Source organism: Oncorhynchus nerka, linkage group LG9a, assembly GCF_034236695.1.
Source record: "Oncorhynchus nerka isolate Pitt River linkage group LG9a, Oner_Uvic_2.0, whole genome shotgun sequence".
Classification (NCBI taxonomy): domain Eukaryota; kingdom Metazoa; phylum Chordata; class Actinopteri; order Salmoniformes; family Salmonidae; genus Oncorhynchus; species Oncorhynchus nerka.
Genome location: NC_088404.1, coordinates 42838789 through 42857314, shown reverse-complemented (window position 1 = coordinate 42857314; position 18526 = coordinate 42838789). Strand labels below are relative to the sequence as shown.

General features: G+C 45.5%; 1 protein-coding gene across 1 annotated transcript in view; it reads left to right on the top strand.

Moving 5' to 3' along the window:
* The window catches only part of LOC115134337 (zinc finger protein ZFPM1-like), a 92490-nt gene extending 76907 nt beyond the window's left edge, over nucleotides 1-15583 (top strand). The window contains exons 5-9 of the mRNA XM_029668177.2: nucleotides 788-890; nucleotides 1157-1381; nucleotides 2405-2635; nucleotides 5103-5345; nucleotides 8610-15583. Of these exons, the coding sequence (XP_029524037.2) occupies nucleotides 788-890; nucleotides 1157-1381; nucleotides 2405-2635; nucleotides 5103-5345; nucleotides 8610-10999 (3192 nt within the window). The 3' untranslated portion in view covers nucleotides 11000-15583. The remainder of the gene's footprint in view (nucleotides 1-787; nucleotides 891-1156; nucleotides 1382-2404; nucleotides 2636-5102; nucleotides 5346-8609) is intronic.
* The last annotated feature ends 2943 nt before the right edge of the window (nucleotides 15584-18526 follow it).

Below are 18526 nucleotides of genomic sequence, written 5' to 3'. Positions count from 1 at the left end.
ACACAGAGGTACGTAGATGAGTGTGTGTCTCATGCAGACACACGATAAGCCTGTGGGAGTGATTGTCAGGTGGAATGCTCTGTGAGCCTCCACTGAACAAAGACAAGATTGTGCTGAGGACGGCACAGGTGTGTGTTTCTCTCTGGTCTGCCCTGCCCTGGCTTCAGCAGCACTCACACATGTGCAGACACTGACACACATTCTTCAACACACACAGCTAGATTATGACTCCCCTCCACTCACACACCTTTTGTCCCATCGTGTATTGAGAGAAGCTCCTGAGAGGGCGTCCGGGTGAATAGGAGCACTACGACGTCATCGGATCTCCTTTCTTACCTTTCCTTCTCCTCTCTCCTGGGGTCTCTCTGTTCCTTCCCTCTCTCCATGCCCTGTCTATAGCTCTATTCAGTGAGTCTTTGTTCAGCCTGTGCCCCCTTCCTCTCCCTCTATGCTTCTGATTTCCCATGTTACAGGCCTGCCCCTTACTGCTGGAAAAGATTAGTCCCTTTATTGTAGTGTATATTCGATGTGCTTTAATTATTGAACAGTTTATTCAGAGGACATTGTCAGGATTAATTCATTGTTAAACCTCACTTTTCAGTAGGTCTTTGTCTGTATAATGTTCTGTATCAAAATCGGTTTGTCTGAAAAGACTTGGAAAAGTGTGTGAGAATCAGACACTGGCTTATGATAATTATTTGCCGCACCTCATTCTCTATTAAAAACGTGACCCTGTGTTTCCAGAGCAAGTCTGACGGTCTCTGTTTGTTTATTTGTGTGTCTACAGATCTCCAGGTTGAGCCTGGTGTGTGAGGACACAGACTGCTGGCTCCGTAGAGTCCTGTTAACCTCTGATGCAACAGATACCAACTGTACCATCTACAGCCAAGGTTCTACAAACTGCCCAAACAATAAACACAGCACTCATGCAGATAATGCACCATTTTCATTGTTACATTTTTAGTTCTGGTGCTCTTATCCTGGTTTACAATCAGAGGTCTCTTATTAGAGTGAGACCAGAACGGAGATCTTTTGACCTACTATAGATTACTATACATTCCATAGATAACATACTGTACAATAGCATCTATGTTTCACTACATGCCCCTGGTGTGACGTGTGTTGTTGGGTGTGTGACTCTATCTCTTCTCCCTAGGTGAGGAGCTGTATTGTAAGGTAACCCAGGACATCTCCACAGGGGACGGTCTGCTGGCTACGCTGTCTACACCCTCTATGGAGCAGCGGTCCCCCTCTAAGACCCAGGGTGTAGCGGTGAAGGAGGAGCCTACAGGTGTCTACCCAGCATCCCTCCACTCTGAGATACAGCTCCTCCCCCAGCAGGCTGGGATGGCAGCCATCTTGGCCACAGCAGTTGTCAACAGTGAGTTTCAGATTGCTCAGGATAATAATGTGTTATTTTTATAAGTGTGTCTTGTGTGCTTTCGTACATGTGTCTGTGTAAGCACCCAAGCCCCCTAGTTACGGCCACTTTCACTATGATCTTTAGCTATTTTCTGGTGCTATTCAGCCCCATTCAGCAACATGGCGCTAAAAATGAAAATACTTCATGCTCCATCAGGAGTTTCCATAGGAATGTCAGCGATAACACCATCTACTGGTTTTAATGTCTATGGTGAGCACATGCATAGCACAAAGCATTGGCAGTTACTGTACTGTGTATATACTGTCAATGTGAACAACATTGAGGGACTCAATGTTGGGACCTAGATAAATGCAAGTGCAAAGGTTCACCGTGCCACATTTTCTCATTCACCTAGTACACCACAAGGTGGCAATGTAACTCCTCTGTTCCGCCTGGTCTCAGAGGTAGACTGCTTTGTAATTGCCTTCACGCTTTTTCATAAAGTCCCCTATTGGCAGTGTAGTCAGCAGCGGGAGCAGGCATGGACATGCTGTGATGAGTGCATGATTAATCACCACAAATCAAGCTAAAGGGTAAAACATGATCAGCCGTATCCCGGTTCCTGCTGTAGAAGCTCTGTGCTGAGGACTGTGGGTAATTACGGACGTTATCAAAAATAGCCTGTTTAACATGAGCCCTGACACCAGATCAGTACGATTACCCCGTGCGGGCGGGCGCTCGCTCCCACAACCTCTGTGCTCTTGTTGCCTTGGAGACCCCGGAGCAATATCAAGTGTTTTTTCTCGCTCCGCAATTGAATCGATCATGTGACGCAGCTGAATGCGTGTGTGGTGATGTGTGTACACATCAATGAACATGATGTTTACATGAAAGTGTCTATGTAACGTTTTAATGTGTAAGCAGATCACATGGAATCATTAAAACATTTTTTATTAAGGAATGAACATGCACTGCTCTCGTGCATTGTTTATGTACTACTCATTTGATAAGTGATAACAATTGTTTGTTTGCTTGGTCCAGAGGACATCTTTCCGTGTAAGGACTGTGGGATCTGGTACCGCAGTGAGAGGAACCTCCAGGCCCACCTCATGTACTACTGTGCCAGCCGGCAGAAGCAGCAGTCCTCCTGCTCCCCTCCACAGGACAAGCCCAAGGACTCCTACCCCAATGAGCGTGTCTGCCCCTTCCCACAATGTAACAAGAGCTGCCCCAGCGCCAGCTCCCTGGAGATCCACATGCGGACACACAGTGGTGAGAACTGTATTCTCTCTAACAAAACATTACTTTAGCTCTCTCTCTCAAAGCAGATTCCCTAAGTGTGAATATTTGTGTAAGTATTGCACTTTTAATAGCCAGTTATAACAGTAGGACCTTTTCTCTCTTTTTGTATTATTAGGTTAAGCAAGACTACTGGTGGTCATTGTGTGTTAAAAGACCTACACTGAATGTTCAAAACATGCTCTTTCCATGGCATAGACTGATCAGGTGAATCCAGGTGAAAGCTATGATCCCATCAGACTGCTAAACAGCCATCACTAACTTAGAGAGGCTGCTGCCTACATTGAGACCCAATCACTAACTCAGAGAGGCTGCTGCCTCCATTGAGACCCAACCACAGGCCGCTTTAATAAATGGATCACTAGTCACTTTATACAATGCCACTTTAAATAATGCTACTTTAATAATGTTTACATATCTTACATTACTCATATCATGTGTATATCATATCATATCATGTATATACTGTATTTTATACCATCTATTGCACCTTGCCTATGCTGCTCGGCCATTGCTCATCCATACGCTTTATCTTGGCCAGGTCGCAGTTGCAAATGAGAACTTGTTCTCAACTAGCCTACCTGGTTAAATACAGGTGAAATAAAATAAATAAAAATGTACATCTACATATTCTCATTCACCCCTTTAGATTTGTGTTTATATGGTAGTTGTTGGGGAATTGTAAGATTACTTGTTAGATATTACTGCACTATCGGAAATAGAAGCACAAGCATTTCGCTACACTTGCATTAACATGTGTACGTGACAAAATGTTACTTGCTTTATTGATGTCACTTGTTAAATCCATTTCAGTCAGTGTAGATGAAGGGGGGGAGACAAGTTAAAGAAGGATTTTTAAGCCTTGAGACAATTGAGACATGGATTGTGTATGTGTGCCATTCAGAGGGTGAATGGGCAAGACAAAATATTTAAGTGCCTTTGAAATGGGTATCAAATCAAATCAAATGTATTTATATAGCCCTTCGTACATCAGCTGATATCTCAAAGTGCTGTACAGAAACCCAGCCTAAAACCCCAAACAGCAAGCAATGTAGGTGTAGAAGCACGGTGGCTAGGAAAAACTCCCTAGAAAGGCCAAAATCTAGGAAGAAACCTAGAGAGGAACCAGGCTATGTGGGGTGGCCAGTCCTCTTCTGGCTGTGCCGGGTGGAGATTATAACAGAACATGGCCAAGATGTTCAAATGTTCATAAATGACCAGCATGGTCAAATAATAATAATTACAGGCAGAACAGTTGAAACTGGAGCAGCAGCACGGCCAGGTGGACTGGGGACAGCAAGGAGTCATCATGTCAGGTAGTCCTGAGGCATGGTCCTAGGGCTCAAGTCCTCTGAGAGAGAGAAAGAAAGAGAGAATTAGAGAGAGCATACTTAAATTCACACAGGACACCGAATAGGACAGGAGAAGTACTCCAGATATAACAAACTGACCCTAGCCCCCCGACACATAAACTACTGCAGCATAAATACTGGAGGCTGAGACAGGAGGGGTCAGGAGACACTGTGGCCCCATCCGATGACACCCCCGGACAGGGCCAAACAGGAAGGATATAACACCACCCACTCTGCCAAAGAACAACAACTTATCATCCTGAGACAAGGCTGAGTATAGCCCACAAAGATCTCCGCCATGGCACAACCCAAGGGGGGGCGCCAACCCAGACAGGAAGATCACATCAGTGACTCAACCCACTCTAGTGACGCACCCCTCCTAGGGACGGTATGAAAGAGCCCTAGTAAGCCAGTGACTCAGCCCCTGTAATAGGGTTAGAGGCAGAGAATCCCAGTGGAAAGAGGGGAACCGGCCAGGCAGAGACAGCAAGGGCGGTTTGTTGCTCCAGAGCCTTTCCGTTCACCTTCACACTCCTGGGCCAGACTACACTCAATCATATGACCCACTGAAGAGATGAGTCTTCAGGAAAGACTTAAAGGTTGAGACCGAGTTTGCGTCTCTCACATGGTAGGCAGACCGTTCCATAAAAATTTAGCTCTATAGGAGAAAGCCCTGCCTCCAGCTGTTTGCTTAGAAATTCTAGGGACAATTAGGAGGCCTGCGTCTTGTGACCGTAGTATGGTAGTAGGTGCCAGCCACACAGGTTTGACTATGTCAAGAACTGCAACGCTGCTGGGTTTTTCACGCCTAACAGTTTCCCGTGTGTATCAAGAATGGTCCACCACCCAAAGGACATCCAGCCGACTTGACACAACTGTGGGAAGTATTCGAGTCAACATGGGCCAGCATCCCTGTGGAACGCTTTCGACAACTTGTAGAGCATGCCCTGACAAATTGAGGCTGTTCTGAGGGCAAAGGGGGTGCAACTCCATATTAGGAAGGTGTTCCTAATGTTTTGTACACTCAGTGTATGTTAGCGTTAGACACTTTTGTTGAGCTGTGTGTGTTGTATCCTGTGTGTCTGTAGGTGAGCGTCCCTTTGTGTGTCTGATCTGCCTGTCGGCCTTCACCACTAAAGCCAACTGTGAGCGTCACCTGAAGGTGCACACGGACACGCAAAACGGAGTGTGTCACGGCTGTGGCTTCATCTCCACCACGAGGGACATCCTCTATAGCCACCTGGTTACCAGTCACATGGTTTGTCAGCCCGGCTCGCACAGTGAAGTGTACTCCCCAGGTCCTGGCCTGCCCAAACTGCCTCTGTCCACAGGTAAATACATGAACAGACTACATGTTTTTGTTTACAATTGCAGTGAGAGGATAACAGCACTGCCTCTACTTCAGAACAGCAACTATGCAGAGATACCATGTTTTCTATGGGTATATTAATATAGGTTAACCCAGAAATAAAATATTGTGAAATTTGGTCAGATGCTTGATTAAGTTTTGGCGGAGACGTGATAGAAATTGCGATAATGTGATTTGTAAAGTCTCCACCCTCGCAAACAGAAACTCTCAGCCAAAGCCCCCCTTTCGCATTTATCATCCATGTTGACACACGAAAGCAGTGTAAGACTCACCATGGATATGTGAGGCTGTTTTCAACACTATTTTGAATTAACAGTGTCCATTTCATCACTTCGTTTTAAGCCACTGCAACAGTTGTGCTTAAAAATGCTAACAGGGAAAAGAGACGTTTTTGTATACTTGCCAACTGGCTACGGCAAAAATGTGATATATCAAGCATGGCCAGGTTCTCGTAGTCTGCAATCGGAGGAATAACCTCGCAGCGTATCCCCGCCCCAAGTTTAAGCACCTCCCTCGCCCTGGTACACCCAAATATGGAAAACTCAAGCCCCGGAACTACTGCTGCTGCTATCCGATGCTTCCCATTGTCTCTAGACAGATTCTACAGTAGCCTTTATGTTTACATAGTGTAAGGGCGGCAGGTAGCCTTGACAGATTCTACAGTACCCTTTATGTTTACATAGTGTAAGGGCGGCAGGTAGCCTTGACAGATTCTACAGTAGCCTTTATGTTTACATAGTGTAAGGGCGGCAGGTAGCCTTGACATATTCTACAGTACCCTTTATGTTTACATAGTGTAAGGGCGGCAGGTAGCCTTGACAGATTCTACAGTACCCTTTATGTTTACATAGTGTAAGGGCGGCAGGTAGCCTTGACAGATTCTACAGTACCCTTTATGTTTACATAGTGTAAGGGCGGCAGGTAGCCTTGACAGATTCTACAGTACCCTTTATGTTTACATAGTGTAAGGGCGGCAGGTAGCCTTGACAGATTCTACAGTACCCTTTATGTTTACATAGTGTAGGGCGGCAGGTAGCCTTGACAGTAGCCTTGACAGATTCTGACAGTACCCTTTATGTTTACATAGTGTAAGGGCGGCAGGTAGCCTTGACAGATTCTACAGTACCCTTTATGTTTACATAGTGTAAGGGCGGCAGGTAGCCTTGACAGATTCTACAGTACCCTTTATGTTTACATAGTGTAAGGGCGGCAGGTAGCCTTGACAGATTCTACAGTACCCTTTATGTTTACATAGTGTAAGGGCGGCAGGTAGCCTTGACAGATTCTACAGTACCCTTTATGTTTACATAGTGTAAGGGCGGCAGGTAGCCTTGACAGATTCTACAGTACCCTTTATGTTTACATAGTGTAAGGGCGGCAGGTAGCCTTGACAGATTCTACAGTACCCTTTATGTTTACATAGTGTAAGGGCGGCAGGTAGCCTTGACAGATTCTACAGTACCCTTTATGTTTACATAGTGTAAGGGCGGCAGGTAGCCTTGACAGATTCTACAGTACCCTTTATGTTTACATAGTGTAAGGGCGCCTTGCAGAGGTAGCCTTGACAGATTCTACAGTACCCTTTATGTTTACATAGTGTAAGGGCGGCAGGTAGCCTTGACAGATTCTACAGTACCCTTTATGTTTACATAGTGTAAGGGCGGCAGGTAGCCTTGACAGATTCTACAGTACCCTTTATGTTTACATAGTGTAAGGGCGGCAGGTAGCCTTGACAGATTCTACAGTACCCTTTATGTTTACATAGTGTAAGGGCGGCAGGTAGCCTTGACAGATTCTACAGTACCCTTTATGTTTACATAGTGTAAGGGCTTTATGGCAGGTAGCCTTGACAGATTACCCTTTATGTTTACATAGTACAGATTACAGTACCCTTTATGTTTACATAGTGTAAGGGCGGCAGGTAGCCTGACAGATTCTACAGTACCCTTTATGTTTACATAGTGTAAGGGCGGCAGGTAGCCTTGACAGATTCTACAGTACCCTTTATGTTTACATAGTGTAAGGGCGGCAGGTAGCCTTGACAGATTCTACAGTACCCTTTATGTTTACATAGTGTAAGGGCGGCAGGTAGCCTTGACAGATTCTACAGTACCCTTTATGTTTACATAGTGTAAGGGCGGCAGGTAGCCTTGACAGATTCTACAGTACCCTTTATGTTTACATAGTGTAAGGGCGGCAAGTAGCCTTGCCAGATTCTACAGTACCCTTTATGTTTACATAGTGTAAGGGCGGCAGGTAGCCTTGACAGATTCTACAGTCCCCTTTATGTTTACATAGTGTAAGGGCGGCAGGTAGCCTTGACAGATTCTACAGTACCCTTTATGTTTACATAGTGTAAGGGCGGCAGGTAGCCTTGACAGATTCTACAGTACCCTTTATGTTTACATAGTGTAAGGGCGGCAGGTAGCCTTGACAGATTCTACAGTACCCTTTATGTTTACATAGTGTAAGGGCGGCAGGTAGCCTTGACAGATTCTACAGTACCCTTTATGTTTACATAGTGTAAGGGCGGCAGGTAGCCTTGACAGATTCTACAGTACCCTTTATGTTTACATAGTGTAAGGGCGGCAGGTAGCCTTGACAGATTCTACAGTACCCTTTATGTTTACATAGTGTAAGGGCGGCAGGTAGCCTTGACAGATTCTACAGTACCCTTTATGTTTACATAGTGTAAGGGCGGCAGGTAGCCTTGACAGATTCTACAGTACCCTTTATGTTTACATAGTGTAAGGGCGGCAGGTAGCCTTGACAGATTCTACAGTACCCTTTATGTTTACATAGTGTAAGGGTGGCAGGTAGCCTTGACAGATTCTACAGTACCCTTTATGTTTGCATAGTGTAAGGGCGGCAGGTAGCCTTGCGGTTAGAGCGTTGGTCCAGTAACCGAAAGCTCGCTGGTTCGAAGAGCCGACAAGTTGAAAAATCTGTCAATGTGCCCTTGAGCAAGACACTTAACCCTACTTTGCTCCAGGGGTGCTGTTTTAATATGGCTGAAACTGTAAAGCAACACATTTCACTGCACCTATTCAGGGTATGTGACAATATAACGTGTGTTTTTTGGAGGGTCTCTCCATGAGAGATTATGGGTATATTGATGATGATTTGGTCCTATAGGCTATGAAGCATAATCACCAGTGATCTAATGTTATGTTTAATAGTAAGAAACCAATTTCTAATAGTGTGTGTCTCTGTCTCTCTGTGGCAGGTCTAAGTCCAGGAGACTCTGGTGTTGTGTTAAAATGTCAGATATGTGGCCACGTCACAGACTCTCCCGGCCAGCTCCAGCAGCATGTTCGCACACACCTGGAGGTGAGAGTCCCGGCAGAGAGGAGCCCCTCACCCCGCCAGAGCACCCCCTCCTCAGCTGACCACCCTGAGCCCCCTGCCTGCGTACCCCACCCTGACTCCTCCAGCCCTGGGGCCAATGGGAGCTCAGCCACCCCGCGAGGCTGCAGCCCACCTGACCACCTCCCCACAGACATGAGGATCAAAGAGGAACTGTGCTCTGACTCTGAGAATGAGGGGCAGGAGGAGGAGGACCGGGATGGGAAGAGCCATGGACACACAGGGGTAGGGTGCTCTCAGACCTCCACCTCCCCCAGGAGTCCCTTTGCTGTGGCCGTGAAGGCAGAGCCAACCAGCCCCACCCCTGGCTCCAGCCCTGCCCACCTGGGAGGAGCTGGCTCAGTGCTGCCTGGAGGAGCTGTATTCCTGCCACAGTACATGTTCAGCCCAGAGGCAGCCATCCTGCCCCAGGCCTCAGAGATCCTGGCCAAGATGTCTGAGATGGTCCACAGCCGGCTCAAGCAGGGCCAGGTGTCCCCTGGGGCAGCACCAGCCTTCTATCCCGCAGGCACTACCGCCACGGTCCACAAGGGGGCCACCTGCTTAGAGTGTGACATCACCTTCAACAACATCAACAACTTTTACGTTCACAAGAAACTCTACTGCTCCAGCAGGCATCAACAGGGAGACGTGGCTGGCCCAGTGAAGGAGGGGGCCTCAGGGGTCACTGTCCCCTCTGTCGGACACGGTTCATCCCCTCAGGCTGCCACAGCCTCCCACAGTGACTCAGACCCTGTTCCAGGCAGCACCGGCACAGAGGGCAAGCTGGTGGAGGTGAAAAGTGAGAACCCTGGAGTGAAGGAGGCTGTGTCCTCCTCTTCCTCTGAGGGGGAAGGTGGTGGAGGAGGACGAGACCTGGCCAGTGAGGGCAGCCAGAGCCCCAGCGGCTCAGCAGAGGACCAGGAAGAAGACCCCACCAGGACCTTCTGTCAGGCCTGCAACATTCACTTCAGTCGCCATGAGAACTACACGGTCCACAAGCGCTTCTATTGTGCCTCGCGCCACGATCCGTCCAACCAGCGGTCAAGCGCTGGCAAAGCCACCTTCCTGCCTCAGCCCATCCGTACGCGCAAGAGGAAGAAGATGTATGAGATCCACATGGCTCGGACTGAGGCCCTAGCCAACGCTGCTGCTATTGCCTTTCCCTCTGCTCCAGGGCTGGGCCCGGCTGTGAAGCAGGAGGCTGCTGCCTCATTGGGGAAGGTCCTGGAGGCCCCTGTTCCAGTCATGGCCTTGGGCCTGTGTCCAGCCACTTCCAGTAGCACCAGCCCTGATGGAGACGGTCCAATCGACCTGAGTAAGAGGCCCCGTCTGAGGGACACCCCACGGGGCAGCAGCAGCATCTCTGCTCTGCCCCTCACTGACTACCATAAGTGCACCGCCTGCAGCATCAGCTTCAACAGCATTGAAAACTACTTGGCCCACAAGACCTACTACTGCCCAGCCACCACCTTGCAGGCCAACACCCTGAAGACGCTCCACAGGCTGAAGAGACCAGCCTCCACTTCCCCAGAGGCCAATGGGCTCCCCACAGAGAAGGCTCCTCAGGGGGCCTCGCCCAGCCCTCACTCCTCGGCTTTGCCTGGCTCTGAGGCTACATCCCTTCACAGCGGCCCTGCAGCCAAAGGCCCAGGCTCTCCTCCTGTGGTCTGCCCCTACTGCCCTCCCAATAGGGTGGTGACCTGTGACCTGGTGGAGCACTTCAGATCCATGCATGGCCTGGTCTTGAACCTGGAGGGCCAGCCAGCTGTCATCAGCCCCAGCCTGAGCCCCAGGGATGAGACTCCAGTTACCCCGCCCAAACAGGGCCTCCAGACCCGCAGGGACAGCATCAACATTCGGGTCAGAATGGACACTGTATCCCCCTCCTCTCCCCTGGTGAACATTAGCCCCCTGGGTCCCCATGCTGGGGGTGGCAGCTCCCCCAAAGCAGCTCCTCCTGCTGTGTCTCCCACCAGGTCCCTCCCCCTGACTGTGTCCCCTGTGCCTGAGGTCCTGAGGGAGGTTGGGGTTATGAACCAGCAGGCTGCTGTTGCTATGCTTCCAGACAGGGCAGCCCTCACCCTGGGTCTCCCACTCCCTGTTGCTGTCCCGGCACCTACCACACCCAAGACCCTCCTGGTCTCCCCTTTGCAGAACGGTAACATCCGCTTCTGCCGGCTGTGCAATATCAAGTTCAGCAGCCTGTCCACGTTCATAGCCCACAAAAAGTACTACTGTTCCTCCCACAGCGCTGAGCACGTCAAGTGAACATGACTGTCTCTGCACAGTGTCCCCTCACAGCCTAGCCCCAGCTTTTCACCTGTGTCAGTGCCACCATGGCATAGCACCACGTCTGGACAGTCTGAAGTAAATGTGACTGTTACTCGCCAGGCACTGGTTAGCTGCTCGGACGCTGACGCTCCCGGTATTGTTACTATGGTAACTTATTTCTTCTTATGGGTCAAAGTTCGTATTACACTAAGAGCGGAGATACGCTACCTGCACACACATTTGTGCCCACCTTCCCTTCCCCACCACCTCAATACCAGTCCCCTAGCCCTCTACCTCCCCTCTCACCTCCCAAGGTTCACAGAATGTTGATAATGGGACTTTTAGATCCAACATTTAATCTCCTGAGCAAGCTTAATTTAACTGTTTATATCACAGTTATCTTGATTTGATTGTGATTGTTTGAAGCATTTCTTGCTCATGACGAAACTTGCTTTTCCTGAGCCATTGATGCTCATGACCTGTCATTGATTGGGGACAACTGTTGTCCCTCAGGGCCCTCTTGTGGAGCTGACCATCTCCACCTTTTTATTTCTACCTACCTGTGCATAGTGTATGATGCTTTAAAATAATTATATGCTTTTGTTTGAACACTGGCTCTTTTGTTAACTAGAAAGCATTTTAGCTGAATTACAGGAATGGGTGTCACAAGGTTATCAATTACAGATGAAATATTTGCAAATGGATAGATTTTCGTTTTTCCAAAACCACAATTGTAATTTCTCTTAACGCAAGGGAAAGCATGGGAAATATTTATCTCTGATTTCATGTCAACAGAAAACTACCTAGCGTCTGAAAATATTTCTATTTTTTATTTGTATTGTTTTCATACTTTTCGAAGGAACTGTTTCAATCTTGGTGTGTAAAGGTGTTTTTGTAAGTGTAGATATATAATATCTTTCACAGTAATCACTGGGATGACACTGAATCTTATTTTCATTATTGTCAGCATTTTTCTTTAATGCTGGTGTTTTAAATTTGGGTAGAACGAAGATGACTGGACCTGAGTATCAGGATGAAGACACTTCACTTCCTGTTCCTATAATGCCCTTCACAACACCGCCCATCTCCCAAATTAAACCTGACCTTTAACCCACAAACCTCCTACTGTACCAACATATTACACCCGCCAATCTGCAGCTGCTGATACACCACCATCTTGCTATGTGATGCTTGAATTAGACATGGGATCCATTTAAATCTATGTTGATTAATTGACACCTGTTAGTGTGTGCTTGTTCTATTGTGTTTTTCCGGTAATGAAGTAAAATAGAAGAAAAAATGTGAGAAGGTGTAAGAGACAGGCAAGGACAGCAGATGTATTTCAGAGATTGTAGAGAGACACACGGTAGATACTGTAGCTCCTAAAACTGTCATGTCTAAAACACAAACACACATACAGTTGAAGTTGTACGTTTACATCCACTTAGGTTGGAGTCATTAAAACTTGTTTTTCAACCACTCCACAAATTTCTTGTTAACATACTATAGTTTTGGCAAGTCGGTTAGGACATCTAATTTGTGCATGACACAAGTAATTTTTCCAACAATTGTTTACAGACAGATTATTTAATGTATAATTCAATGTATCACAATTCCAGTGGGTCAGAAGTTAGCATACACTAAGTTGACTGTGCCTTTAAACAGCTTGGAAAATTCCAGAAAATGATGTCATGGCTTTAGAAGCTTCTGATAGGCTAATTGACATAATTTGAGTCAATTGAAGGTGTACCTGTGGATGTATTTCAAAGCCTAACTTCAAACTCAGTGCGTCTTTGCTTGACATACTGGGAAAATCAAAAGAAATCAGTCAAGACCTCGGACCTCCACATGTCTGGTTCATCCTTGGGAGCAATTTCCAAATGCCTGATGAACGGTACCACGTTCATTTGTACAAACAATAATACGCAAGTATAAACACCATGGGACCCCGCAGCCATCATACTGCTCAGGAAGAAGATGCGTTCTGTCTCCTAGAGATGAACGTACTTTGCTGCGAGAAGTGCAAATCAATCCCAGAACAACAGCAAAGGACCTTGTGAAGATGCTGGAGGAAACAGGTACAAAAGTATCTATATCCACAGTAAAACGAGTCCTATATCGACATAACCTGAAAGGCGTCTCAGCAAGGAAGAAGCCGCTGCTCCAAAACCGCCGCACTACGGTTTGCAACTGCACATGGGGACAAATATCCTACATTTTGGAGCAGTAACTGAAGAACACCATCCCAACCGTGAAGCACGGGGGTGGCAGCATCATCTTGTGGGGGTGCTTTGCTGCAGGAAGGACTTGTGCACTTCACAATATAGATGGCATCATGAGGCAGGAAAACTATGTACCATAATTTCCGGACTATAAGCCGCTACTTTATTCCCACGCTTTGAACCTTGCGGTTTATACAATGACGCGGCTAATTTATGGATTTTTCCCGCTTTCACAAGATTCATGCCGCCAAAAACTGAGCACCGTCACATAATGTGACGTAAAGCGTGCTCAAACTTCCCATCATTCTGATTACGGTAGTAATTTTGTCACCCTCATCATGGCAAAGACACTTTCAAGTTGAAGGCGATCGATCTGGCTGTTGGAAAAGGAAATAGAGCTGCTGCACGGGAGCTTGGCCTTAATGAGTCGATGATAAGACGTTGGAAAGCAGCGTGAGGAACTGACTCAGTGCAAAAAGACAACAACAGCTTTCAGAGGGAAGAAAAGCAGATGGCCCAAAGTATTTGCAGCCACTCGACATCAGTGTAAATCGTGCATTTAAGGTGGCGCTCCTTGTTCAATGGGAGGCTTGGATGACAAGTGGGGAGAAATCCTTCACTAAAACGGGCCGCATGCGAAGAGCAACTTATGGTCAAGTCTGCCAGTGGGTCCTGACAGCGTGGAGCATTGTCAAAAAATCCACTATCATCAACGGGTTTCGAAAGGCTGGACTGCTGCGTGTTGAAGGGGCAGCATGAGCTGAGCGGGGTATTTGCCTCCGGATGAAAGTGACGACAGCGACAATGAAAACGATCCAACATCGGATGAAGCAATTCTGAGGCTATTCAACTCCGACACGGAAGGAGATGGCTTCAGTGGTTTCAGTGCACAGGAGGAGGAAGATAGTGACCAATGACTTTCTTGATAGGCCACTGTTTAATTTTTGTTACAAGCGGTGTTTCGTTTAAAGGCTGTGTAAAGTTCATTTGTTTCAATGTACCGGTAGGCACCTGCGGCTTATAGACATGTGCGGCTTATTTATGTACAAAATACATATTTTTTAATAATTCAGTGTGTGCGGTTTATATTCAGGTTCGCTTAATAGTCCAGCAATTACGGTAGATATATATTGAAGCAACATCTCAAAACATCAGTCAGGAAGTTAAGGCTTGGTCGCAAATGGGTCTTCCAAATGGACAATGACTCCAAGCATACTTCCAAAGTTGTGGAAAAAAGGACAACAAAGTCAAGGTATTGGAGTGGCCATCACAAAGCCCTGACCTCAATCCTATCGAACATTTGTGGGCAGAACTGAAAAAGTGTGTGCGAGCAAGGAGGCCTAGAAACCTGACTCAGTTACAGCAGCTCTGTCAGGAGGAATGGGCCAGAATTCACCCAACTTATTGTGGGAAGCTTGTGGAAGGCTCCCCAAAACGTTTGACCCAACTTAAACAATTTAAAGGCAATGATACCAAATACTAATTGAGTGTATGTAAACTTCTGACCCACTGTGAATGTGATGAAAGAAATAAAAGCTGAAATAAATAATTCTCTTTACTATTATTCTGACATTTCACATTCTTAAAATAAAGTGGTGATCCTGACTGACCTATGACAGGGAGTTTAAATGTATTTGGCAAAGGTGTATGTAAACTTCCCACTTCAACTGTACATCCCTGGAGTGTTGTTGAATAGACCTGCGAAATGCAATCTTTCCTCAGTCAGAACTGGCTATACTGGCACAGCCTTACCGTAGAGTTGAGTTAGCTGGTCCTGTGCTCCACTATCCTTACCTCTCACGATGATCTACATGGATCGGTTTGTTACTTGTGCTGTTCTCTTTTCTGTGTTACACAGGCAGATGTTTCTCTGCACTAAAAACTGGAAAACAAAATGGCAGTGAAAAGTTGAGAATTTTTGCTCAGTTGTGGTTTTGAACAGTGCTGTATCAGTCATATCTTACTCAATAATGTTTACAATTGCATTGCGTTCTCATTTCTAAAAGAGATTAGCAATTTCAACAAGTGACAAATCGAGGAGCTCAGTGCTGAGAACCATTTCGAATTTCCCCTTTATATTGCACTGTGTTGTACCAATGTGCTGAATGTTTTAGTTTTAGAGGCTTTTTGTCATGTATTTATGTTTTTACAGCACTTTTCCTCGTCCAAACTCATCCCTTGAAAGAGTTGCTGATCAATTTCAACCTTTTCACATTAATTGAAAACATTTTGTGAATGATTCCTAATGGAAAAGTAATAATGAATGTCAGATCTTTTCTTTTTTAAATTTCAATCTCAAATTCCACTACACACTTGTCCAAACTATGCATGGGAAATAAACGTCCTGAGAGACATTAAAGAGTGTCAAACGTCTGTCTTCTTTCACATTTGATTGAACTGGTCCACCCACACACTAGACCTGCCGTTTTACCTCTTCTCCTAATTGTATCTCTCATGGCTTTTATGATTCCTGCTTCAATAGATTTCAGGCCACACATCATTTCTCTTTTCATATAACTTATTTCGGTGAATGTGTGAGCCTCCATACGTAAGAGAACTGAAAGAGTCATCTCCACAGTGCCGACATGCTTTAAAAAATATTTCCTGTTAAAGAAAAGCATTAACACCCAAGTCTCAAGCCTATGCTGATTTAGTACTAACAGTACAGTCAGTCCTACACTTCTTATTTTATAACCAATATGATGGATGTTGTGAACATACTGAATTCTTTCATTTTAGTTACCTCATCATATTCCATTATACAGCAAGTTTGAATTGTGTTGACCACTGCTTAGCATAGCTAATTAGGGAAAGAATTATATTAACATCCTGAGCGGCATAATTTTTCAGAGACCCAGCTTGTCGATTGGTCAGGACTCGGGAGTATTACAGTCAGTGTTTATAGCCAATCAACAAGCTCCAAAGCATCAAGATGGACTATTTTTTTCTAAACATAGTCAAATCAGATGTATAGATTATGCAATTCAATTGTTAGCAGCATGAGTTAACCATTGTTATTAGATGAGTGGTACTCTTTGTGTAAATTCAATGCTGTCTTAATGACTTTTTAAAGCCAAATTCTACATTCAGTGCCTGTATTATCATGGAAAACTCTTGTTTGACGGTTCCCAATAGCATGGAGTGAAGAAAAGTACTTTTATCACAGCACATCATATTGTTGACTGATTCTAAGCAATTGTATTGCTATCAAGCAGAGCATCAAGTGGTTCTATTTCTCTGAAATGGTCTATAACTAGGGTCCCCAACTAGATTCAGCTTGCGGCTGATTTTGTTCTTGAGCGGATGGTCGGGGGCCGGAACATATACAGTAGTACCAGTCAAAAGTTTGGACACAACTGCTTATTACAGGGTTTTTCTTTATTTTTTAAAACTATTTTCTACATTGTAGAATAAGATTTTAGATACTTCAAAGTAGCCACCCTTTGCCTTGATGACAGCTTTGCTCACTCTTGGCGTTCTCTCAACCAGCTTCACCTGGAATGCTTTTCCAACAGTCTTGAAGCAGTTCCCACATATGCTGAGCACTTGTTGGCTGCTTCTCCTTCACTTTGCAGTCCATCTCATCCCAAACCATCTCAATTGGGTTGAGGTCGGGTGATTTTGGAGGCCAGGTCATCTAATGCAGCACTCCATCACTCTCCTTCTTGGTCAAATAGCCCTTACACAGCCTGGGGGTGTGTTGGGTCATTGTTCTGTTGAAAAACATGATAGTCCAACCAGATGCAAACCAGATGGGAATGCATATCGCTGAAGAATAATGTAGTGGCCATGCTGGTTAAGTGTGCCTTGAATATTAAATAAATCACTAACAGTGTCACCAGCAAAGCACCCCGACACCATCACGCCTCCTCCTCCATGCATCATGGTGGGAACCACACATGCAGAGATGATCCGTTCACCTACTCTGCGTCTCACAAAGACACAGTCGTTGGAACCAAAAATCTCAAGTTTGGACTCATTAGACCAAAGGACAGATTTCCACCGGTCTAATGTCCATTGCTTGTATTTCTTGGCTCAAGCAAGTCTCTTCTTATTATTGGTGTCCTTTAGTAGTGGTTTCTTTGCAGCAATTTGACCATGAAGGCCTGATTCATACAGTTTCTTCTGAAAAGTTGATGTTGAGATGTGTCTGTTACCTAAACTCTTTGAAGCATTTATTTGGGCTGTAATCTGAGGTGCAGTTAACTCTAATGAATTTATCCTCTGCAGCAGAGGTAACTCTGGGTCTTACTTTCCTGTGGCGGTCCTCATGAGAGACAGTTTCATCATAGCGCTTGATGGTTTTTGCGACTGCGCTTGAAGAAACTTTAAAAGTTCTTGACATTTTCTGTATTGACTGATCTTCATGTCTTAAAGTAATGATGGACTGTCTTTTCTCTTTGCTTATTTGAGCTGCTTTTGCCATAATATGGATTTGGTCTTTTACCAAATAGGGCTATCTTCTGTATACCACCCCTACCTTGTCACAACACAATTGATTGGCTCAAAAGCATTAAGAAGGGAAGAATTCCACAAATTCATTTTTAACAAGGCACACCTGTTAATTTGTTTACTACATGATTCCAAATGTGTTATTTCATAGTTTTGATGTCATCACTATTATTCTACATTGTTCTAAATATTGTGTGTGTGTGTGTGTGTGTGTGTGTGTGTGTATACAGTGCCTTTGGAAAGTAATTACGTTACAGCCTTATTCTACAATTGATGAAAAAAATATATAATTTAATCCATCTACACACAATATCGGCCCTGGTCTATAATCAAGCTCTTAGACAAAGCAATAATGACAAAGCAAAAACAGGTTTATAGATTTTTTTGTGCAAATAAATAAATAAAATATGTATATCAGATTTACATAAGTATTCAGACCCTTTATTATAATTTGTTGAAGCACCTTTGGCAGCAATTACAGCCTCGACTCTTCTTGGGTATGACGCAACAAGTTTGACACACCTGTATTTGGGGAGTTTCTCCCATTCTGCACTGCAGATCCTCTCGAGCTCTGTCAGGTTGGATGGGGAGCGTCGCTGCACAGCTATTTTCAGGTCTCTCCAGACATGTTCGATTGTGTTCAAGTCCAGCTCTGGCTGGGCCTCTCAAGGACATTCAGAGACTTGTCCCGAAGCCACTCCTGCGTTGTCTTGGCTGTGTGCTTAGTGTCGTTGTCCTGTTGGAAGGTGAAGGTTCTCATCAAGGATCTCTCTGTACTTTGCTCTTTCATCTTTCCCTCTTTCCCTCTATCCTGACCAGTCTCCCAGTCCCTGCCGCTGAAAAACATCCC